Source organism: Seriola lalandi, unplaced genomic scaffold (genome assembly GCF_002814215.2).
Source record: "Seriola lalandi dorsalis isolate HSWRI2012SDOR001 ecotype SW California unplaced genomic scaffold, Sedor1 jcf7180002054919, whole genome shotgun sequence".
NCBI lineage: Eukaryota > Metazoa > Chordata > Actinopteri > Carangiformes > Carangidae > Seriola > Seriola lalandi.
In genome coordinates, this window is record NW_019525471.1 from 587,412 (window position 1) to 613,051 (window position 25,640).

At 39.4% G+C, this 25,640-nt stretch overlaps 2 protein-coding genes across 3 annotated transcripts in view; both read left to right on the plus strand.

The window, feature by feature from the left end:
- The first annotated feature begins 6,467 nt into the window (after positions 1 to 6,467).
- Positions 6,468 to 9,782, plus strand: LOC111673470 (doublesex- and mab-3-related transcription factor A1). Of its 2 annotated transcripts, none has more exons than XM_087169881.1 (3): positions 6,468 to 6,672; positions 6,766 to 8,541; positions 8,788 to 9,782. In XM_087169881.1, exons 2-3 carry the CDS (start codon positions 8,064 to 8,066, stop codon positions 9,567 to 9,569), a joined length of 1,260 nt encoding a protein of 419 aa, XP_087026007.1. In that variant the 5' UTR covers positions 6,468 to 6,672; positions 6,766 to 8,063; the 3' UTR covers positions 9,570 to 9,782. The 2 variants fall into 2 exon arrangements, with proteins under 2 accessions (XP_087026007.1, XP_023286995.1); XM_023431227.2 differs by having other exon boundaries at positions 6,769 to 8,541.
- Positions 9,783 to 10,828: 1,046 nt separating this feature from the next.
- LOC111673455 (glucosidase 2 subunit beta-like) overlaps positions 10,829 to 25,640 on the plus strand; it is a 119,648-nt gene continuing 104,836 nt past the window's right edge. Inside the window, exons 1-6 of the mRNA XM_023431211.2 lie at positions 10,829 to 11,032; positions 11,438 to 11,554; positions 13,230 to 13,325; positions 15,286 to 15,343; positions 16,328 to 16,445; positions 20,856 to 20,985. Coding sequence (XP_023286979.1) covers positions 10,951 to 11,032; positions 11,438 to 11,554; positions 13,230 to 13,325; positions 15,286 to 15,343; positions 16,328 to 16,445; positions 20,856 to 20,985 — 601 coding nt within the window. The 5' untranslated portion in view covers positions 10,829 to 10,950. The remainder of the gene's footprint in view (positions 11,033 to 11,437; positions 11,555 to 13,229; positions 13,326 to 15,285; positions 15,344 to 16,327; positions 16,446 to 20,855; positions 20,986 to 25,640) is intronic.

A 25,640-nucleotide genomic window follows, 5' to 3' on the forward strand; every position in this document is an offset into this window, starting at 1 on the left:
AAAAGAAAGGCAGATATGCAGCATAGACCCGTGCTTCTCTTTCAAAGGATTGTACTTAATGATCAGGAACTATAGTACAGACATAGAGCACACCTCACTACAGGTTTGAGGACTTAAGCTATCTAAAATATTAATTTATGTAATAAAATATGTAAATAAAGTATTGATGAATTCTCTTTTGTGGCTCATCTTGATTTATTTGGTCCAAAATAAGAGCAATAATATTGCTCTTGATGATATTTAAAATAAAAGGCATTTACAGATTTCTTCCATAAGTTGACATAATGTAAATATTTTCATGTGTCTAATGGTAATTTCCACTAGGTTAGTTAAATTATTGTTAAAGTGTGACGTTATAGATGCCTGCATATGTTCTTCTCTGCACCTCCATCTGACTGAGGGTCATGTACCGTGGGAATACAGATAAAAATGAAGAAAGTATTGTGATCTTTTTGTTCAACTGTAACAGGTTTATCACGTCCCAGTGGTTCCCTTTGTGAGGAATGCACAGAGTTCAGGTGCTGGGGACAAAGACAGCAGGGCAGGCTTGGTCAGTATTTCCATTCCTCTTCACATTTAATTTTGTAAAAGAATATTCCAATTATCTATTCAGAACACCTGATGTTTGCAGTTGTGTTAAAACCCATAAAACGTACAGTATATGTAATAAAACATGTAACCCGGAATAGCAGATACCGTATAGTCTCAGCAAAACTTAATGCAAACAAACCTCTTCTGAATGCTTCTGCTTCTCTGGCGGTTTCATGTTTCCCTCAGATCTCAATAGCAACTCACATCTGATCTGTTTGCAGATGCCAGTTGCTATCAGAGACAATGTTTAACAATTTCTAAGCTGTTATTGTCTGTAACTGAAAGCCTAGAATATTTTCCCATAACACCCTGGCAGAGATGTACAGTGCTGATGTCTCCCCCTGTGCTCTTTGTTCATCTGATAGCACACACACCTCACCTTCTTTATGCTTCACCTCCCCCTTTCCTTGTTTGTCATTTTGTTCTCAACGGTCCTCTGAACTTTTAATACTATTACTGCAATCTGGACATGTTTCAGATTGTTTCACAATGTCCATGTATTGCAACAGTGAAACACTTCAGTATCAGATCTGTAGGAAGTGGTGGAAAGCAATAACAACACACATTTAGCACTTATATCTTTTTTAAGGTTGCATACAAAGTATTTCTCCTTCAATCTGCTACAATCTATATTTGATATATTAAAAATGAATAACATTTCTATCTACAATGTTTTTAGTATGAACAAATAAAGAATTATCATCCAGTTCCACAGTCCCTTTCACCGTTTGTATGCAATTTAGGGTCTTTTAGTTTTGTTTTAGTTTTTAATTTTTTTGGTTTTTATGGCCAGCTTAAGGGAGCTATTTGTAAGTTTTGCTATTGCTACATAACTAGCGTTAGCATTAACAGCTGTTAACTTACCAGTTTACATATTCCTTTTCTCGCCAAGAGCTGTCTCCAGCAGTGGAAAGCAACACTGATGTCTCTTGTCTCTATCATGTCTTTTCTTCTACCTAAGTTAGCATGCTAACCAGATAGCCTCAGCCCCTCTGGTCATTTTATGATAGAGACTCACTGTAGCCAATCTGCCCGAAGATGTAGCGCACAGAGGGCATATTATAACCTCCTCTCTTGTGAACCCAATGATGGCTGAACCTCTTGTCAAGCAACAATCACTGGAAGGGAACCATGTTCAGCGACAGAGAAAACATACAAATAGCCCCTTTAAGCCAGATATTTTTCTGAGGACTTGGTGGAGACTTAAACAAGGTAAGAGAAGAGTGAATTATATCGTCAATTGGGTGAATGGCTGAATTTGTTCCCTGCTGTCACTGTCTAACTTTCTCAATTGTTCATATCAGATTTAGTGTACTGCAAGGATTTTCTCCTAATCTGATTGTAAAGACATCTGAAGACCCTCACAGCTGGCAGAAATCTCTTCAGCAAACCGAAATTAACTAGGGTCCCTTCCCATTAGGATGACGACAGATCCCTTCCCTTGAGACTGAGTAAACAACGCTTTGGAGGTCTGATTGTTTGCCTATTTGTATACGAAGCAGGAGAATCTCTTGTTTCTTCAGGCTTTTTTATGCATGTGCATTAGCCAGAAGCAAAATAATTTTAAGCTATGTAAATGTAGAAATGTGCACATCTAAAGGTACAGTACAATACAAAAAGTGTTAACCTCCATAACTCATCAAATATTTCATACCTATCCATCACCCGTCAACCTCGACTCAAGTGATCACTGAATGCATAGAGAGATTTTAAAGTTCACATATGCATAGTACCATAGTACCCATGCAGTGTCTATCATTAACACGTCCATTCCTTTGTTGATGTCTTCTTTAGCTCTATGTGAAGTGTCACATTTTTATGAAAAAAACACACACTCAGAAACCTGATTCTTTAAATCCTTCATAGAGGGTTGTGCTCATCTGCCACTAAGTTATGCATTGTTGAGCTGCAAAGCTGTCCTTGTAAGTGTATTGTTCAATAAAGAAGAAGTGTCTTTGGCAGGAAACAAATAGAGAGTGTAGCCACGGTAAGTGCAGAATGAGGAACTCAGGGTTCAATCTTAACCTGTTTAGACAGCGAAGGTTGCATTCACTGGCACCTGAGCAGAACCTTTCAAGGTACTAATGTTCCCTACCCACACACACACACACAGACACACACGCACATGCACACACACTCGCCGTTAGCACTTAAAGCGCTAAAATGCGTACTCAAACATACACACACATACAGTGAGCCTGTATGTAAAAGTGAACCTGCATTTCCTTATAGATGCACCTTGTTGATGCAGATGTAATATGCATGATTAAAACCAGTACACACATGGTTGCACACATAACCCACCCACCCACTCCCACACACACATTCATACACAGTCCTCATGAGCAAACTTGGCTGTCTTTGGCCCACCATTGTTCACTGGCACTGAGGCATTACCAGGCTAAGTGAGGGGCCCTGATGGATACCTACCAGACTCAGACCACCAATAAAGGTGTGAGAGGAGGAGAAAGAGGAATATTGAATAGGGGACAAGAAGATGGCAGAAGATAGCAGAATACAGAACCCAGGGAAGAGGCAAGCAATTTGGATAAAAAAAAATCTATTGTCCCATGTATTCAAATGCACAGGTGTGTAATATGGATGCTTCCCTTCTCTGCATGGGTTGTGAAATAAGATGCCAGTTATCTTTTTATGGAATAGAAAAACCAAACTCCACTATATGAATTTTAGTTGCAGCACAGTCAGTACCTGAATTTTGATCCATCCACCCATAGTAGCATTATCATCCTGGAAGATCCTGTACTTCAATAAAATTAGCATATCTGGAATGTGAAAACACCCTGCAGTAGGCTGAAAAGCACTGCATTCAAAATGTTCATCATAGCAATAATTGGACATTTTGGCAAATACGCTAATTTGTTTTCATTACAAGAGTTGGATGAGAAGACTGAAACCAATCTCATGTGTGTACACATACAAATATGAAGCTAGAGGCGTAAGCAAACTAGCATAAAGATTTGAAACGAGCCTGGCTGTGTCCAACAGAAACAAAATTCTCATCTCAAAATCATTAATTAACTAATTGTATTTGGTCTGTTTCATCTGTATACAACCTGAAATGTAAAAATGAAAAGTTGTGGTTTCATGGGAGATTATATGCTAACTGTTTCTTGGCTGGGCAGTGACTGTAGTGCCTTCCTAAAATAGTTAGACTAAAGAAAATGTTCCTTTAGAGGTGCCTGTAGGGGGATTTTTGAGCTTTGGTCACATTTCCTCCTGTTTTAAAGTTTGTTCTAAGCTAGGCTAATTGCGTGCTACCTCTGGCTTCATATGTAGCGTAAGCACAGGTGTGGTACCAATCTTCTAATGTAACTTTCAGCAATAAAGCATTATTCCTTAAAAGTAAGGAAGTGTTATCAGCAAAATATACAAAGGTAAATGTGCTTATGGCTCCTTTTAAACTGTTATAAATGATTGATAAACTAACATTTATGCAGCATTTGTCAGTGCTTGTTGTGGTGGTGCTACTTAACTACTACAAACAACTGTATTTGTCCATACTGTTAATGTATAGCATTGTATTAGGCCTAATTCGTCTGATAAGGCTTATATCCATTTATCATGTTCAGCATGCACAAACACGATCAAGCGAAGTAAATAGTAAAATAGCTGTCAAATAAATGTACCAAAAGTCATCAGCAACATTAGTAAGTAACATAATTAACATATGTTCTGTAATATGTTTACTTTGCTGTAATCAATTATTCTTAAAGACTAAACCTTTTTTGTCAGATGTCACAAAGATTTTATTTTGGAGCAAAACTTAGGCTACATATTTCAATGTGATTTTTTTTGCACCTCAAAGGAAGCTACCAGTCTGTTCTCCAGAGAAAGTTGTGTGAGAATCTTTCCGTAGGATGCTGGCAAAGGCGTCACTTATGCCCCAGGCGTTGTAAACAGAGAAACCAAGTCCAACAGCACAGCAACAGTCAACATCCCTTGGCACAAAAATAAAAACAGAGGAAACAATCTTGAAAGCTCCACTAAAAGCAAAGTTGCTTGTTGAACTCCGCTGGGGCCACACACATCACATGGAACACAAATCAGTTTACTCTGGTTTTTTTTTCACAGAGCTTTCATGCAACAAAGCGTCAGCGCCATAAAAGTGCAACAGTGGGGGAGAAAGTTACATTCACTGTGGTTTTTTTTTGTTTGTTTTTTTTTAGATGCGTTTTATATTTGATCACAGCAACTTGAGCAACCTGACGGCCATCATTGGTGGCCATTCGACCGTCAGCAGAGAAGTGGAGGCTACTGCGTGGCACTTAAATGACAAGGGTGTGAATTGACAGATGAGAAAGTAAACACACAAAGGTCAAGACCCTTCACATACTGGAAGAAAGGGGGATTTGTTGTAATGTGAGTGCTTTATCTTCAGAAACAATGCCATAGACTTGAAACTTAAGGCGCTGAAATGTTTCCATGTCTAAGTCGTGTCACATGAGGATTTCTTCTTTTACGTCTGTGATTGAGAGTTGGCAACAATAACATGACCCGATTTCCATCCTTAATGCTTCAGAAAACTTGGAACTGCTGGGCAAGATCCAAATGATCAAAGTAGGATTTGGAGCTATTTGGATAACCCATATATTATGATATGATGTATAAGTCTGTACTGTCTTCATATAGGACACTATATAATAAACCATTAATCCAGATGCTGTGATTTACTCATGAATAATGAACCTCTCTTCCTCTCAGCCTTACCTTCTCACCTCTCCCCCTCCCCTCCCTCTCTCCATCTCTCTGACAGTGGGAGACATAATCAGGTTTTGTGAGATTTGTGAGTAGATTAGCAGCCACCTTGTGTCAGATAAGAAGCTGCACTGATAAAGCCCTGTCCTAGGAGGCACATGGTTGTGATGAAACACCATATCTGACATGTGCAGATCTGTTAAGAACACAATTAAGACACTGTCTAGCCATATCTACTCTAACTGCAGTTATCCCTGATAATCCCTTCGTTCTGTGTAGGGGGTGAGGTTGAAAAATTCTGACTAAAACCACATCATCCATGCAAACCAATGACCTAGGCTAAAGGTTTGCTAAAATGCAGAGATAACAGTAGTGCGTACTATCAAATGGTAGACTAGCACAAACTTGAGAGAGTTGAGAAACTACACTGACTCAAGGTGAACCTGATGTGGATGGAAGGCACTGGCTTGGCCTTGTAATCCTATGATCCAGAGAAAAACAGAAGAGGCAGTAAATGAGTAAATATAACGCTACAGCTTTTCTCCATTACCCAGTTTATAGAGGCTCCCCCCCAAAAAAGGATGTTTTAGTTCCCTTTTCCTCCTCTGGATAATTAGAAAATAAGACTAAATTTGAGTTGCTCCAAGAGCTCGATATACAGCGAAACACGCATTTATACCATGCTGTTTCCAGCCACCCTCCAGTTATAACTGGTCCATATAAACAACCTAAGTGGTCTGTATAAAAAGCCAGGTGAGAGCAGCTTAATGTGCCTGGATAAACTTGCCAGCCACAAATCCAAACCTCAAATTCCACTTCACAGTGGATGAAATGATAAAAGCTGCATGTGCGTCCACACAGCATGTGCATCACTGGCATTTATTTATGTTTTTAGCAGCAGACGTACTCTGTGTTGATGGATGCATTTCAGATTATCTTCATGTCCTGCACAGCTGGAGTGAGTCTGTACCAACCCCTATCTATTAAGCCTCATAACTTCTGGTACATCTTTCTGCAAATAGCAGACTCGCCTCTCAAAGCCTCTTACCATACAAGTCATTATCAGGATGCTTTTGTTACGACAAATGCCTGTACACACGTAAAACCAGAGATTGTGTTTTTGCACTTTGCATCGGTACATGCATGATTGTATGTGTGCAGGTGTGCATATTACATCTCCTCGCACTGCGAAGGAGGGAGCTACGGTACGCCGCCGATAAGATCCATTACTCAGCGTGTGATGGAGCAGAAATCCATGCGAAGGAGAGGTGTAAAAAGTAGCATCAGTCACTCATAACTTTTGGTTCAGAGAACAGCAATCTTCTTTTATCAGCAAATAGAAACACCTACCAGTCTGTGAGTGTGGTAAGTAGTAACATCGATGACTAATAATAGCTATATCTGCATTAAATCATTGTGTATTAGAAAATGATCTATTTTTTCTGGCCTGTGCTGCAGCAGACCTTCCTCAGAGATGCCCTTCAGGGAATCATTATCTCAGTAAAACGCCGCAAGGGGGATGAGTGCTTCCATCTACGGCTTCTTTAACCCACATCCATTATTCAGAGGGAGTCTAGTGGAGACAGAAGTACGAGGAGACCAAGAGAAGCCACTGAAGTCTGGGTCTCACATCTACAGATGATTAGGAGAAGTCTAATAGCTGAGGATAGGATCAATATTAAAATTTTATTTATTATTTTGGAGTCACATGACATAGAAAGTGCAAGCATTTACAGTACACACACACACACATACACACACGGACAAAGTAAATGGAACATCTTGTAAGACTTCAATTTATTGTTATAATTGTATTGAATTTATTGCAGGGCTGTTAGACTGAACAACACTACAGGTTGTGCATTATTGAGAAAGACAATGTGCACATGTGCAATTGTATGGCTGACAATGTTTTAGTGATGTGTTCCCCTTGGCGACCGCCACTGTGTTTGTCACATTATGCTCAAGTTGTTTTCTGTGTAATAACAGTAAGGCAATCTGTTGCTTGTAACTGGATCCTGTTTGAATGGAGAGAAATGAATGAAACATGTGACAAGGTGTGATTAGTTATCCACCAATCTCACTGGGTGTTTGTTGACAGATGGGTCTTTTGTCAAGTTAATTTGTTCAACAGAATAACCAGGTAGATAATTACCTGTTGCTTTTGTGGCTATTAGTGCCATTGTTGTGTTAAAAACATCCTAATAGTGAATATTCATTGTTCAGTAGGGAAACCAAAGGGGTCATTGTATGTAGCTGACCTGAGGCAAAATGATCTTCTTTCCTTTATTCAACAAAGTCCACCATTTTACATATTAGTCCACTGTGGTGCATTATGGTGCATATTAAATCATTGTAAATGTTAAAGCAACCAAAAGCCCAGTGCAAATTTAAATGTAATTTCCCACCAGATCGTAATTCCAAACGTGGGATTAAATATCATACATAGTCTGGGTTTATAGGCCTCACTTTTTCCTCAACGGCAGCTGCATATAGGCTCAGTTGCATCAGATTAAACCACTATTCATCCGGGATGCAAATAAACATGATAGGGCGTTAAGAAGCTGGAGCGGAAAGGGGTGTGACTAGGGTGTTGTATTTCATGTCAAACCACCTGGAGAGGAGACACTTAAGGCGCGCTGGTTCAGGGTGCCAGCGGCAGTAAAGAGTCTCCAGTCACTCAGAGAAGGCCACATCACTTAAATGACTGCATTTGAATAACTGTGTTGGACTTTGCATTCGGTTCCCCTCAGGCAATGGACAGCAGGATTCGACCGCTTGGCCTCACCGGGCACACCGCAAACCCTCTCGGTGGTTTGCAAATGCCCCCTTCCCTCCTGCGCCCTCCACCTCTCTTCCTCCGGGCTTGTAATCCCGCGCTGGAGAGGGGATACCCCCGCACCCCGAAGTGCGCCAGATGCAGGAACCACGGCGTGGTTTCCGCACTGAAAGGCCACAAGCGCTTTTGTCGTTGGAGAGACTGCGTGTGCGCAAAGTGCACTCTCATAGCGGAGAGGCAGCGGGTGATGGCCGCGCAGGTGGCACTGAGGAGGCAGCAGGCTCAGGAGGAGAGCGAGGCCCGGGAGCTCCGGCTCTTGTACCCCGGGTCGGGGATCGGGGGAGAAGCAGGGATCCCTCAGGGGTCACCTGTAGGCCCTGGGGTGCCAGCAACTACCATCAACACTGCAACAGCTCCTAGTTTTGATGTTTTTGGAACAGAGAACCAAAAAGATGGTACGTTGAAATGATAATTTCTGAGATTATTTTACCCATCCCATGCCAAGAATTCCATAATACCTTATCATTGTTTCAGTTAATATTATGTGTTGCTATTGGTTTATTCGTAGTTTGAGGTAGATTTAAGAGTTTTTACAAAAATTGTATTGTTTACTAATTTTACACACTGTTTGGATGCAAGCACATGTGTAACCTGGCAAATAAGATTTCAAACCATCTGTTTTTCTTCGATCCATATTTCAGATGACAAATTGAGCAAGTATAACTTTTATAACGGATTCATGGGTCGACCCCTGTTCGCTCCCCACACCACACGGTTGCCCTCTCCAAGTAAGAAGGAGCTGTCTCCAAGCAAAGACCACACCACTTCATTCACTGATGACAGTGCAAGTCCATCCCCGGTGTTTGACCAGCGCTCGGACCACACAGAGAGTCCGCAGAGGTCGCTCTCCCCCTCGGATCCGGAGTCAGGGAGTGAGATGGAGAAACCCAAGGACTATCCGGGCCTGGACCGCGACCCCACCGATATCATGGCCAAGATCTTCCCCCATCAGAAGCGGGACACCCTAGAGTCTATGGTGAGAACGTGCAAAGGTGACATCGTCAAATCAATTGAACTGGTGTTGAGCGCCAAAGAGAACAACGTTGACTCTGATGGCTTTTCTCCGTCTAATCACCCAAACGCGCTCAGGCCCTCTTTGCCTGGAGCGCTTGGTGCACTGGGGAACAAGTCAGCCTTCTCCCCGCTCCACATGCCACCAACGGCCGCCGGTGGAGACAGCCTGTACGGGCTCAGCCCTCGCCTCGGTGTCAGCCCTTTAAGGCTGACCTATTCCTCTGCAAACGGCAGTATGGCAGGGTTTATGTCACCATACATGACATCCGGACTGATGCCAGTGTTTCCATTGCGTCCAACCTTGGACTCCTATTCTTTCCCAGGCATGATCCGTGACCTCTCTTACCTTCAGAACAAGGAGTCACTATGCAACACAGGCCTTTACACACGGCTTAACCATGAAAAATGACGAACTAAAAATCCACACAATTAAAAATGTTACTTCCTTAGTTGATATTATTGTAAATCGGCTTTCAGATTTACCTTTAAATTGCTTTTCAAGTGCCTCAAAAACAATTTGTGTTGGTTAAACACATTGCATTCTGACAATTCACTTTTTGTTTGTTTTTATGGTGTTAATTTTGTGATTATTGTTAATTGTTAATAAAATCATTAAAAGGTGCACATGTCTTATTTGTGTTCATGATTTTATGGCAATATCGCAACATGATGACACATCATCTATCTATCTATCTATCTATCTATCTATCTATCTATCTATCTATCTATCATTATCTTCAAACACATAGGCCTACTCACATTTCTATATGTTTGATATGTGTTCTGACTAAGGTAAAATTCATACAATCATCACACAAAGTAAAATCTATGTGCACAAATAAAGCTGGAGACTAACAAGAACTCTTGGCCCTTGAGTATTGGGATGGAGGGATAGGTGCCAGTGATCAGGTATAAAAGAATATGAGTAAAAACCTCAGAGTCTGTTCACTGATAACAATGTAAACTGTTAGAACGTCACAAGAGGAGAAGCTGCACCTCACAGGGAAATAACACGGATCCGTCACTTTACAGGGAGTAAATAAGCTTTTCCCATAATGATCCCACATGTACCAAGTGAGTTACCCAGCTGCGGTATTATGATACATCATAGGCAAGGATATAATGTTAGCCAATGGGTATAAAAAACCCCCCATCTGTGTTATATACTTCATACAGTTATATTACTTAAACTCTAAATATCAACGTGCATTGCTCCTGCGTGAACACAAAAGTTAATAATTGAATTTAGAACTCATAACCATTAAATAGTAAGTAATACAGATCAGGTGATTTGTGTAACTTGTGTTATATTTCTGGATAAATCTTTTGCCTCTGTCTGTCCCCTCTTATTTATAAATACACGTGTTATTTTCTTATATCATCTCAAATGCATAAATTGAACAAAATATTGAAAAATTTGAGCGTATAAAGGTGTTTGAGCCTGAAAAATTACTTTTTGTTTTGGACAAGTCTCAACCACAGAGCTTTAAATGTAAGCCTGTAATAAATCATTGATCATGTGGTTAAAACCCCCCCCAAAAAAACAACAAAAAAAAACGAAGTGTATTTCTTTCTCGTCTCAGAAGCCTTTCTCACTCGTGACTGGTCGAAGGAATCGAATAAAAACCAGTAGAAAGCCGCAGTAACGTCACGTGACCGCTTGTTTCAGGAAGTCATGGACACTGCCAGTTTGAATGTCGGATACATATCATGAGTTTTAAACACGTTTGAGCGGGGTTTTTTTTTTTTATGAGGCAGGAGGGAGACAGTTTTCAAGTCTGCCCTCTGACATGCGTTTCCACATCATTATCGCAGCTGTCTTCTGGTGTGGTTTCGTAGACTCGCGGAAAATAAGAGGAATATCTTCGTCCTGTAAGTTCCCTGTCCCCTACCACCTAGCTCGAAAGCTAAATAGCTTTCAATAGATATTTTGTGCTGCAACATGTAACGTGTTGTGACTTTAACAACAACAGCCCCTCAGCATTAACACAGATACGGTGAAGCAAGTGATTATGTAGTTGTCATCACTGCAGATGTTTTCCAACAGCTGTACACAGCATTTAAACTTTGTTCATGGTGCTAGCAATAATACCAGAATTAGAGGGTTAATAAAGCTAGTTACAGTTGTATTTTATCACAGACTCAGCACTTCAGCACTGTGTTTTTATAGATATAGCTGCCACATGTTGATTTCAATCCACTTCTTTGGTTACTGTTTAGCTGCAGTTCAAGGTCACAAACATGTATCAGTGTGTGATGTTTTTTTTTCTGTAACAGACAAACGTTTCTACAGAGAGAGAAAGTCCTTTCTGTGCATTGATGGCTCGAAGATCATCCCCTTTGAGCAGGTGAACGATGACTACTGCGACTGTGAAGATGGCTCTGATGAACCAGGTAAAACATTGACCAATGTTCGAGTGGGTGTCTGTTTACTAATGTCAGCAAACTGTGTTTCCATCACTGTCACTGGTACACTGTTAATAATTACTGCACACACAATTTCTTATTGTAGGACATTAATATTTGAGTATCTGAACAGCCTTGTTAAACTGACATATTAGATACACAAGTGGGCTTATCAGTGTACTTTGTGCTACATTTCATTTGTAATACGTGTTCACCACATATTCCCCAGATGAAGTTGGGTTTTGGAGATGAATAATGTCTATTTAATAATCTCATACTTGCCTATTTTAAAAGAGTTGAAGTTTGTCAAATAAGCCCAACTTTTGAGCAGCAGATGCTTTATTATCAGTGCCAGCGGGGTTGACTCCGTTTCTGCATTCTATATGTTACAGTTCTTCTCAGTCACTTTGATGAAATTCATACATCAGAAACGTCATTATCACAACTCTTAATCCAGTTCTCAAAACAGTCGATGCATTTCAGTGCAAAAGCCTCTAAAACCATGAAAACCACGTTCATGTGTCGAAACAAGCAAAGTCAGTCAATCACGTCAACATTGTCAACAATGAATAAACTCCTCTCACCAGTGCTTTAAGACTTAAGACTTCAAGACACCAAATGTTTTGATATTTTAATAAAAACCTTGCTAACTTAAGAAAAAGAGCACTGCAGAAAATGTAATGTAGAGAAAAAAAATGTTCAGACACAGCAATGAAATGTGAATGATTTCTTTGTAAATTCACACAATGTAATTGCTATAACTGAGTTTAAACAAAATGATAAAGTTGGAAAAGAAAATTCACACTGTATATTTATATATATATATATGCCAGTGTGTGTGTGTGTGTGTGTGTGTGTGTGTGTGTGTGTGTGTGTATACATATACGTATATGTGTGTATAAAGCTTAGGCCATGTTTGATATTTCAGTAGACACCCTCTGGTACCTATTCACAAGCCCTAAATTGAGTCTGTTGGTAATATCATCTACAGTAAGATTTTAGAGTGATTGGCTCCAAATATTCTGATGCAACCAGTCCAGCGCAGCAGAAAGAGTTAAAGAAGGAGAAAATTCCCTGGACCTCTAGTTGATATAATTTGAGATGTGTCCAATTACATCATATTTGACTATGTAGTATATTAACATTTAAAAAAAAATCACTAAATGCAGTATACCACACTCAAAAGTTGCAAAACAGTGACCTTTTTACTCCTCGGTACTGGTGACTGTCGGGGCTGCAGGCATTATGTTTCCTGGTTGTCCATTTTTCCCATTCTCGTGAATGCGATATCTCTGTTATGTCTAGAGGGAATATTCTCAAATTTGGTACAAAAGTTCATTTGGACTGAAGGATGAACCGATTTGATTTTGGTGGTGAAAGGTCAAAGGTCACTGTGACGACACAAAACATGTTTTTGAGGCACACTCATACTTGACTCTTAAACAGTTTTTGTTAGAAAAGTAAACACAAAAAAATAATAAAAATCATAAAACGACCGAAACAACAAACCAAAATGCCGGCAAATTCTGCACAACGGCATGTTTACTCACGTCAGCAACTGGATAAAACTCCTGCGCATGCATCATGAATAGTTTTGATTAGATGAATTTGTTTCTGGAAGTTATTTTATATAACGTTGACCTCTGCTCCTGGCCCCGTGTAGGAACGTCAGCCTGTCCTCGTGGTCGATTCTACTGCACAAATCTGGGTTTCCGCCCACACTACATCCCATCATCGCGAGTCAATGATGGCATCTGTGGTAAGGCTTTTTATATTGCATTATAGCGGAAGAAATAATACTCTGCTGGGACTTGACTTTAATAAACTTTACAAAACCGTTTGAAGTAAGGCAATGGATTAACAGTGTTTTGTGCTGCAGCATTTTTGAAGGACAACAACGGCTGTAGAGAGCCATAGTGACAGATCGTATTTGTTAAAAATATTTGGTGAAACGATATGATGTAGAATATACCCTAAAAAGTCCTAATTTTTCTTCGGTATTGTTTGTATTTCCCATTTTGAGTGTTTTGCAGACATGGGAGGGAATTCATATTCTACATGATGTCAAGAAGCTGACATTTTGGTGTTCACACTGTCACTCCTTTTTGTAGTGCGAACAAACAGATGAAGTAAACATGGCTCTCTAACACACACATACAGGCGTGTACACACTCGCTTTCCTCACTAAGCTTTCCTTGAAAAACATCCTGTCCTTTTCCTCAAGGCTTTACTCCATTCTTTCTTGTAAAATCTGCCGCATTCAGTGTCTAATCAGATAGTTTTTCAGCCCCGCCTTCTCATCTACTTTTGTTCTCCAGTAGCTCTCCTCTTTGGATAAAATCAATACATTCCGTTGTCAACATCTCTCTTTCACGAGCAAACGACGGCATTCAACCAAAGTGGGTAAAAAAGAAATTGAACGAATGAAGAATAAAAAAACAGTAGGGGAATATTTCTCAAAGCTGCCATCTCCCTTTCCTCTCTCCTTTTATTCTACTCCCACTTGTCTTCTCATACCTTCCCCGCCTTGAATGGAGCCACTTAATAGCTAACGCGTCGTCACTTTTTCCTTTTCGACTGCTTGTTGAGAAAATTTTCATTGGCTTCCCTTTCTGGGCTGCGATACTCTTGTTCCACTGGTCACCAATGGGGTTCTGGATAATTGAGAAGTTTCACACTGTGCCCACTCTCTTGGGTTAAAACATCTAAGCAAAAGCCTGATCTGAGCACTTACAAAACACCATGCTGCTGATCTTGTAAAGTGGCTGATCTCAAGAGACTCTCTCTGAACCAGAGAGAGATATCATGCAGATACAAAGATCTAATCTCTGTCTTTGAGGATGAAAAGTGACTGGTTAGATTAACATTATCGGCACTATAGAGAATACTCATTTATCATTTATCATTTTTATTCGTCTAAGACAATTGGCGTGAGCCTGTTACATGAGCCATTTAATGAGTGTTACTGGTTAATGTTGGCTCATAGCGAAATTAAACACAATAAAGCTGGAATAGTAAAAAAATAGTTTGACACTTGTTTGCTTTTTTTTGCCATGAATTAGGTGAGAAAATTGACACCCATGTTTCAACAACCTGTTAATTTAGCTTAGCGCAAACACTGGAAATGAAGGGAAACAGCTAGCCTGGCTCTGGTTAACAAACTAACAAACAACATATAAAGTGTTCATTTGTGAGTCTCAGAGATGCTAGAAGGCAGATTTTGTTACCCTTTTCATGTTTCCGGTCTTTGTGCTATGCTAAGCTCGGCGGTAGCTTCATATTTACCGTGCACACACGAGAACGGTAAAAATCCTTTTATCTAATCGTCGGCAAGAAAGTGAATGTATCCCAAAATGCCAAATTGTTTTGACCTGTTTATTATTTTCTCAATTATTCATTTTATCTTTGAAATGTCAGAAAATAGTGAAACAACATTTTTATGTTGGAAAATAAAAGCGTTGTGGTCAAATTGTCACTTTTTATGGGCATATTTGAGAAATACTATGCTCCAAAAAGTACCTGAAAATAGATCATTCTGAGTTGCTCATAATGTGTTTTTAGTGTGTATTGTTTTTAAATGTTAATCTGTGTTTATTTCTATTGTCAAATTTTGTACTGACCACATCATTTAGAATAAAGACATACCTTGTAGATTTGTTGTATGCTCTTCTGTTCTTGTGTATGCGCATTGGATTGGTTTCTCCTGTGTCTCTCGCCAGATTGCTGCGATGCTTCAGATGAATACAACAGCCACGCTCACTGCCAGAACACTTGCTGGTCAGTTGAAAACTGCGATTCAATATTTATGAAATAACACATGCAGATTTTGACTCGCAATATGTTATTAGAGGCCCGTGCATAGCTATAGAAACATTTACCTACCTCCGTTCTGTTTTGGAAATGTGTGAAACTGTGCATTTTTGTGCAATTTGATAAAGATGCAGATTTTTTTTTTTATCCAGTTTGACTTTGAGATAAGGCTGTTTATCATAGCATCAGTGTGATAGACTGTTCACTTGATGCACCCATGTTAAAGTGACTCATTCATTGTGCCACCAGGGGGCATGGTGTTACTGATTTAAAAACTTGATGTGGTTCAGACTGTCTCTTATAATGTGCTGTATGTGCATCACAAATAGTGAAGAGTTCGTCCATGACAAGGACACTTCTGACTCACCACTGCTATTACACATTCCTTTTCCCACTATAAATTGTACTTGCAATAACCCAACCCAGAGGTGTTTCTCATGCAGATAATTTAGTTTCTTTAGGATATAAATTACATACTACAGAGATCATGGGCTGTGAATGAAAATATTTATAAGACCTCAGACTCCTGCCAGGTCATATTTATCATCTTCTCATCGCTGCACAACAAAGATTGACCATACTATGATGCTGACATGACGCTCGCTGTGCAAATGTAACTTCTAATGCAGTATCCCACTTCTTTTGTTGACAGTTCTCTATTATTTAATTCACTGCCATTCGCCTCAAAACCATATACAAGCAGAGTATATCTCATTATGTTTTCACAAGGTCCACACTCATATTGTGTTTGCTAGACTTCAAAAACAATTTAGTTCAGCCACAGAGCATCAGCCCCCGTCTTATTTACTTTTCTATTTTCCCATTTGGATTCCTGCTGTATTGTGGGCCCTTAAAAAATTGGATTGCGCCATCTCAATGACCGTAGCAGGGGTGGCCGATGTTTTCTCAGTAATGATGGGAGTGTGCATCCTCTCTCTCGCTCTCCTCTAGGAATCTGGGACAGAGAGAGAGAGCATACGTGGAGGGCCAGATGAGGACCTTGGACGAGGGTTTGCGAGTCAAGCAGCAACTGATTGAGGAGGGAGTGCTGCTCTGGAGGGAGAAGCAGGTACACTGTATTCTGCTGAAGTAACTACTACCATAGAGCATATTGTTGTTAAGTCAAGTCATCAGGGGTTTTCCACTGAAGAGCTTTACCCTGTTCCTGCTGTGAGAACACAAGTAACTTTTTTTGTGTGTTGTTCAAACTGTGTTGAGTTTGAGTTTGCACAAAATATACGCTACATTCATTAAGTTGTATATACATAGTAGCGTATAAATTTATACTTAATAGAAAACAGATGATCTTAAAGTGCTGGGAAAGGGAGACACCCTTAATGTTAACTGTATCAGTAATATATTATGGAAAACTGATCCTAGATCTACCTTAAATGATCAAATCACATCTCTACTCTCTTCAGTGTGCTTTAACTATTTGTGATCCTATTTAACACATTTCTTTTAGTACATTTTGTCAAACCTTTTGTTTCATGTGACCATTTTCAGTTTTGTTTGCTATGGTTTATGGAACAACAAGCCCGAGAGTCTGCAGCCACATTAGCTGCTGTGTTAAGTCGTACTTAGGCACAGTGGTGATTTGTGAACATAGTAAACATGTTCAAAAGCACAAATGACATCCCCATGGTGGTGCTGGGGAAAATGCAGAGAAAGGGGGGGAGGGGGTCACCAAAGTCATTACAGTGTAGTGTCTGGGAAACTGTAATTTCTGTACAAACTTTTGTTGCACCAGTAGAATGCTGCATCTGTAAGATATTTGCTCATACATTAGGGTGCAAAGTGTATCCTGTACCCTGCATAACAAATGCCGGGGGTAGTTGGAACCTATTTCAGTCAAGCTGGGGAACCCATTTACTATGAACTTTAGCACAAAGTGATGTATGTTGCAAGCTAAGTTCTGGGTGCACTGCATTGGGGATTGTTTGCCCTGGAATACCATTGTTCTGGAGTCTGATATTTGGTTTTCAGCACATGTCATTGCATGTCCTGGCCAGGGCACTTAACTGCATGTTGTTTTTCTCGTTACCCTCTGTCTTTTTATTGTGGTCAGCAAACAAATTATGGAAGACTGCCCCTCAAATTATCATAAAATGTACCAATGTGCTTTTACTTTGTAGGCTATTGTGAGTAGATATTGTTTCACTTATCCTCAATAGATTTAATTAACTTTTCACCTTGGCTACCTGCCAGTCAGTAACTGTTGTGTTATTACCTGGCTTGCTAGCTAACACACTTGATTGATAGGGACATTGGGGTTAATTTGCTTTTATATGTGTTGCGCTCTGAGAATTCCTGGTCTAAATGAGCAGCTTGTGCTCTATGATATTTTTGTGACCAAACGTGTTCATGGCACCTGCTGCTATAGGCATCTGCTGTGCGGTTTGCAGCACCAACCTTAGTCTGCTGTGCAGTTAGTTTCTGCCCTGTCAACGTGATGCGTTCAGCCTGGTTTGTTCAGAACTGCCGAAAAGCATTTTTTCCAGCCATTAGCTCATAGTATCACTGTGTTTTAATTGATCAATTAATGGCATTTTAGCATAATAAACATATCAGTATATTATGATTGTGTTTAGAATACAGTACAGCTCCTCTCCAAACAATTCATAGTTTGTACTGTCATCTATGACCCATCAACATCATCATATTCACCTCCTGCTATCAGCTTTGCATTCTATTATATATTCTTAAGGATTTCAGTTGTGACTATGCTTCATTTGCACCCACTTTAAATCAGTAAGGAGTAAATGTTTGGGGGTAAGTCAACACAATTAAACAAATACCTGAGTGATCAAGCCCATTTTGAGCAACATCAACACACTCCTTTACCGAGCTTCAAGAGGAGCAGAAACTGCTTCGCAGTTTTTCCTCTGCTCTCCATTTGCACACTTCGTTCAACAAGCACTAGGCCAAATTAGAAACTGGAGCCCTGGAGTTCGGTGCAAATTAAATTGGTAAATTTGGCAGCTGAGGATGTCTTTAGATGTTTGTAAGTTATATTTACTGCTTCAGCGGTCCCATTACTTAATGCATTATGGTGCTTTAGGAAATAATAGTTGCCCTCCCACCACTGTTAGATGGTCAAGTCTGACTCACGTACTGCAATATGCAAGTTAATTTTCCCTTTTTAGTAAAACTGAAAATTGTAAGACCAGAGCATTGTTTGTACAGTTGTTGTAGTGTAGTTATGGCCATTTCAACTGAATATTGAAATGTTGAGTTGGGATTCTGCTGCACATTTCAGAGTTTTGACCTTCTCAGGACTTATCTTATTTTGTGCATTGATTATGTGAGAAATTACTTTATTTCAAGTACTTTGAAGCACTTTACAGCAGCGTTTTTGTTGAAGAAAAAGAAGTGTTATTTAAAACATTTTGCTTTGTCCTGAAAGATACAGTTGAAAAGATACCACTTATTTGACAACAGAGATTTTGACTGAAGGCCACTTTTTGCCACACACAGTCACAAGCGTGTCTGATTTGCCAGCTGATGGTCTCTGAGTGTGTACCCTGCACCCTTTTCTGTTCTGTTCTCTTTTTTTTTTTACCTATGTTTTTTTTTTTTCTGCGGCGGCTGATTGGCAGATCGAGGCTGAAGTGTCACCCAGCTCTCCGAGCCCCGCCGCACATTGTGATCTTCTTCTCTCAGTGTGTCTCTGTTGATATGGCAGGGTTACCTCCGGGGCCTCGTCTCAGAAACCTTACACAATGACTCAAAAGTGAACTCTTCCCACGGTTCAAGGGTTAAAGAAGAATCTGTTGTTAAAGAGACGGCGCACTAGAAAACTTTTTAATCAAATTAGAAGCCTTTACACAATGAATGCTGAGTGTAGCGTGTCAGTGCCCTACAACCGGCAGAAATGGGAATGCTGCGGTTAATTGAATACAAATTGGTATTCAATAAAATCCTCTTTGTGGAGGTTTTTGATTATCTTTCTTTTGATTGGCCCGCTCTAAGTGTACATTTTAAAGCAGGAAATGGTGTGCAGCAGTTGCTAGTCTTCAGTCCCTTTTTAACATGTTTTTCTCTACTTAAGCTAGCTTTGTCAGGAGGAAGGTTTTTTTTTTGTTCAAACTTTACTGCAGCTTTCCAAGAGTTAATACAGCAGGGAGAAGTCTGAATACTGCTTAGTTTTAAGATGAGTATATGACTAAACAGGTTTTCGTCTTTAGAGAGCTCAGATATTTTACATAACACAAATATGTTTACATATGTGCATTAATTTCCAGTGTTTTATACAGTGTTTTAACACAGTGGAGGAACTTTTTTTTACATGTTCTGGGTCTTATTCACTAGTAAATATGTTCTTGTTCACTCAAAATGGAGCCCATAAATCACTGCAGCAAACTGGAGGTGGCTAAGCAAGCAGCGTGGCCTAGAAAGGTAGTCATCCCTATCCGAACCAAGCAGAATCCATCACCGCATTATGAGAGTCTCTGAGGAGAGATTGGAAGGCAGTATTGACACACACACACACACACACACACACACACACACACACACACACACACACACACACACGCGCACCACACGAACAAGGAGCTGCTGCTCTTTCATATTAATTGGTCCATTACGGAGAGTGATGATAGGTTATGCTTGGTTGTCAAAAGCTGTCATATTTGGTGTGACAGCAACACCTCCTGACGCAAGTGATTTAAATAGTCCATTGTGCAGACCCGAGTGTTGTCACACAAGTTTTTGTAAATACATGGGCTGGTTCTGGTTTGGAGGTAGATATACTGATGCATAAAGAAAGATAGGCAAAGAGATGGAAATAAGAACAGAGGCATATTCAATCCTAAAAACCTGGTTCTTTTGAGGCTACGGGTCAGTTGTCTTCATGCCAACAGTCGTGAGGCTGTACTTTGGCACAATGGTTTGAGCTAAATGCTAATACTAACGTGGTCACAGTGACAGCTGACATGCTGATGTTTAGCAGGTAAAATTGCTAATTGGCCCTAAACACAAAGTACACCTGAAACTGGTGGGAATGTGATGAGTTTTGCAGGTATTTGGTCATAATTCCAGAAATACCAGATTCTGACCAAGTGACCAATAACTAATAAAGATCTAATCTAATAAAGATGTGCAGTGGATGATGGCTGCAATTTACCAAAAAAAAGGAGCCAAGATTTAAATTATGAGCTAAGAGTGGTGGGAAAGTTACATGGCTCATTTGAGTGAAAGAGAATTCATACAAAATTTCAAGATGGTAATGGCTTCTTTCATTTTGGGCTTTTGGACATTTTTATATATACTACAGCGGCCCAAACTACTATTTAAAATTGTGCTTTCTCTTTAGACATTTGCCACAAATTAGGGATAACATCAGGAAAAAATATGAAGAAGTATGATCATATCACTTACTGGCAGACTGACTGTAGGAAAGTGTCCGCAGCAGGTGGAATGTTTGCCATATGTTCTGATGGTAGATGTTGTTTGTCTCTATATCGTCTCTCTTCAGGCCCAGCTCAGAGAGCTTCAGCAGGTAGCTGAGGACCTACAGATCAAACTAGAGGAACACAGAAGGAAGAAACACGAGGCGGACCGACTCAAAGAACAAACGTTAAGGGCACTGGAAGCAGGTGACAGCGGTAAGTGTCGTTCAGCCCTTAACCTGCCATGTTTTAGTTTGAGTCCATTTTAAGCAATCTGCTCAATCCACAGAATCGCTTCAGTGTGCAGACATTAGGTGATTGTTATGGCCACCACAGGGCTGCTTCCGTTTCATTTCAGCTCCTTACATTGGACAAAAGTAAATTGACCTTAGCGCCTCGGGCAGGATGGTCAGGATGACATATGGTGGAGGACGAGAAACAGCTGGAAGGGTTAAATACAGATGCCTGTGCCATTGAAATAAATGGGCTGGGAGAGGAGTGCTGAGCAACAGCATATTGCAGTCCCGCAGCTCTCCTTTTACTTTCCCCAAACCTTCAGAGAGAAGTTGCTTATGACTCACAGGAAAATTCCCTTATCGCTCCGAGCACAAGCTGGCTCGGCATTTAAGTGACGTTCAGACTTGCGTATGTGAATGTACAGAAAGTTGTGGGGCTGGATGGGGAATGGACTCAATCATTTTTTCCACTGAAGTCTATAAGGATTTAGAGTCATTACATGTGTGTGTGGGCTAAAGCAGAGGAGAGAGATTGGTGGAGTTAAATGAGCTCAAGGTTTGAGATTTTTATATTGTAGCAGAAGAAATATTTAAACATTCCTTTTTGTAACAACCTATAAAGCTCACTTATATTTAACACAAATGGGAAAGTGGCGCACAGTCCATGTTTTTCTTGTATTTTTCTGCGGTTTGCTTGTCAATATATCAAACAAAACATTTAAAATGGCACTTGTCTGCTTTTTAATACATTGCTCTTGGATTTCTCACGCTCATCCCTGTAGTCATGAAATGTTGGCAACTGCCTTGTGTCAAACTGCCCCTCAAGTAAAGGTTTTGATCGCAATAAAGGTCATTTGACTTTGGTGCTTCGTCTGAACGTGCATCCATCGTGCTTCCCACTGTGTGAGCTGATCTTTGCTAGACGTCACTGGCCCCCCCCACGTTCTTGAAGCCTGTCATCGCTTTTCTTCCATTACTGCTCATCATCAAGGCGTAACAACCATCAATTTTCATTTTGGTGGTTGCGTTGGCATTTCTTGTCCATGTTGGCTATCCATCTAGACTTTTATTATGCACTTCTAATGACAGTTTGTGTGTGTGTGTGTGTGTGTGTGTGTTCCTTTGTGTGCGTTAAAGTTTGGAGGCAAGTTTCAGAGACTTATCCAGCTTTTTTCCCCCTTCCTGCAGCATATGACATTACATGTTGATTAATACTTGAATTTTAGTGAATAAGCACCATTAATCTGCCAACAGTATAACTCAGCAAACACTTTATGGCTCCCCAATGGGCCCGACTGTTATTATTTTGGGTGGCAAGCTGATAAGGCTTTCATGCACATTTTGATTTCATTCCCTGAGTAAAAAAAATAAAAATTAAGGCAGAGATTGTATAGGTGAAGCAATCAAGAAAGTATTTTTCCAACTTTTATATTTGATGGAATTTTTAATGTGATCTGGCTAATGCATAGCCCTGAGCTTGTTTTCCTCAAAATACTTTTTCAGAAGAGCGACCTAAGCAGTTGTGAATTTATTACCTTTTTTTAATTGCTTTTTTTTTCCTGATTAAAGTGCTAGGCAACAGTTTGGGATCACTTACAATACCGTTTTAAATGATGCAATTTCTTACAAATAGCATATCATAATATAACATTTTACATTTACATTCTATGCTTTAAGATCACACCCATATTCAAAGCATCTTGCTTTCCCTTATAACAGATTGAATTTTCATCTCAGATAAGTTTCTTGGACTTCCACAACACTCATCGAAACTCACAGAAATCAGCAAGTAAATGGCTGCAGTTTTCTCCATGTTATTATATTAGAAACCTTAACTTCCCTTAGACCTCTTTTCACCCCCGATTAATACATGTGCATGTTGTATACATGTCTCCTACTCATACATTTTGGTTGCAAAGTGAACCTATAAAACAGTTTCCTTAAATGACACTTAAACTTCAGAGGACCCATGAGGGCAAACATTGAGTTACCTTAATTAAATATAGCAACAGAAACACACAGTTGTTCATGTCTGTCCCTTTATGATCTGTCAATAACCCGTGTCAAAATAGGAATGAAAGGCCAGAAGAACAAGCAGCTGAGCCTGCAAAGAAGAACTTTCCCTTTACCGCGGCTGTCGCTCAAACATGTCTCCAGGGCTTCATGCACAGTTATTGAGAAGTTTTAAAGGGCCAGGTTATTTGTACCCTCAAAGAAAATGGCACAATGTGTGTAACACGGTGAAGAAAATATTGTAGAATTGAGATATAGCCCGTCCTTCCATTAGCCAAGTGGTACATTTGGTATTCATGGTCTTTTACATTTTGTTAAGCATGCTGGGAAATCAGGAGTAAATCCTCATTGAATAACAAAAACTTTGCTGTTCTCATCTAGTCACAGCAGACAGTGATCATGTGTGCTTGTTTTTTGAAAAATTCCCTCTTAATGCCATCCTTGATGAGCTTTGGGTTCACGTAAAGGTTTCTTCCTTTTCTAATGATGTTTATTTGATATGATCCCCCTCATATAAAGTCATACCGTATTTTACGTATCGTACCGCCTTCAGTGGTTCGCCCCAATATGCAAAGCTACACTGTCTGGAGTTCACCCACAGTTTGAGGGGATTTCCTCAAGTTCATCGCTAATCCACTGGTTGACCTGATTTCTCTGGCGGACCGTCTTGCAAACCATCTCCCTGCTACTCGTGTTTTCCGAAGGTACATGAGTGCACTAATAGACAGCCCATAGCATGAATTAAGTGTAAGGAAAGGACAGGATGCCTCAGCTGTCAAAGCAGCTTAGTTTGTCGTCAAGGATAAGATTGAATAAATAGTTCTCATTTTTCTTAGCCCTTTGAAACATACATTTTTGTAGAACCGGAGTGTGGCATATGTCAAATCCATCATTACACAATTATGTCAAATATGGACGTAATTCATGGTCTGTCAATTGAGATTTGACAATCATGCAATTTCAGCTCTAATTGCATCCATTTCTGACATAATTCAACCATGCTAAATATATTAGGGTTGCAACTAACACTTATTTTCATTTTGGATTAATCTGGTGATTATTTTCTCAATTTCCTGATTAAATCCTTTGCTTCATATTATCTCAGTGTTTCATCATTTCTGAAATATTAATGTGAATTGCTTTTTTTTTTTTTTTAAAACAGCCAATGGTCTAAAATCCAAATATATTTAGATTACTATCATAAATGACAAAGTAAAAGGCATCAAATCCTTGCATTTAATAAACCTGAACTAGTACATATTGAGGTGAACATTTCAGGTGTGTTTGCTAGAAAAATAACAAACAATTTATCATTTACTAAATAGCTGCAAATTAATTTTTTTTTGATTAACTGATTAATAAACTAATCGCTGGAGCTCTAGATTCTACATTCACGTTTCACTTTTAAATCTAAAAATAGCTTAAAGTGTAGAATTTTTGATGTATTTGTGTTACGAACAATCCATAAAACCACTATGTTGCACAAAAAATAAGACCTTGTTGTAGTCAGACAGTATTACCAGACTAACTGACCAAAGTTTTGACTAAATAAATAATAGAATCGCATTAATTTAGTATAAGGCCAGGTGGTACTTAGAGTTAATTATCACACAATAACACAAGCCTCTCTGTTCCCCTGCCACACTTTAGCCTAAACAATATCATCATTGTTTGGAAGGACGAGCATTATTGTTTTCACCACATTAAAGGAGAATCATTTGATTAGCTATCAGAATAAAAGCACAAACTACAGAAAAATAAGACTTGTTGACGCAGACCAGAGTTTTCTTCCGGCATTGTGATTGGATCTCAGTGCGCATGTTATGTTGGCTGCTCAGTGTCAGATGTTGTAGTTTACATTGACATTGGAGCCCACTTCTTTCATACCATATAAAAGACCAGTTACTACAAATGGGGTCAAATTGAAATTAATACCAATACAGCATCTGTGTGAAATATATTTCATCATTGAGGGTGTCTTTGTATATTTGTATGTAGCTCTACATATGCAGGGTTTTTGCATAAGGCTGTATAGATATAAAAAAACAAAAAACAAACAAGTAATATTCAGTGAAAAAAACACAATATTTGTCTTCCAGTCTGCCTCAGAGGATTTCAATAGAAATTCCCCTGAGGATAATCTGGATGCAGCAAATCCAGCGCCAAACATTTCATGTTCCTGCAGTGTTGATATATTCGTATTTCTCCCTTTGTTAAGACAAGAATCATCATCAGCATCTCATCTGCTCAAAAAAATTTGTATTAATACAATTTCTTTAAAATTAAACACAAAAGTGGGCGCACAATTTAGTACACCACAGTATTTTTGTTATTTTTCTTACCTTCTGAGCAAACATTGATTTCTTTTTTTTTTTTTAATACATAATGAAGATTATGCATTAAAAAAAACTTGAAACTTGTAACTTGAGACAGGCAATCCAACTTATAAAACTTTTTATTGTTCAAATGTTTTTTAAAGACTTGATTAGAAAACAGATAGTGGAGTCAAAGGTCAATAAAGGTCCCTGGCCACAGTCGAACCGGGGACATTTCAGTTTATGGTCAATGCCTTAACCCTTAAGCCATGTTAAAAGTCAACTGCTAAAGATGTTGGAGTTCATG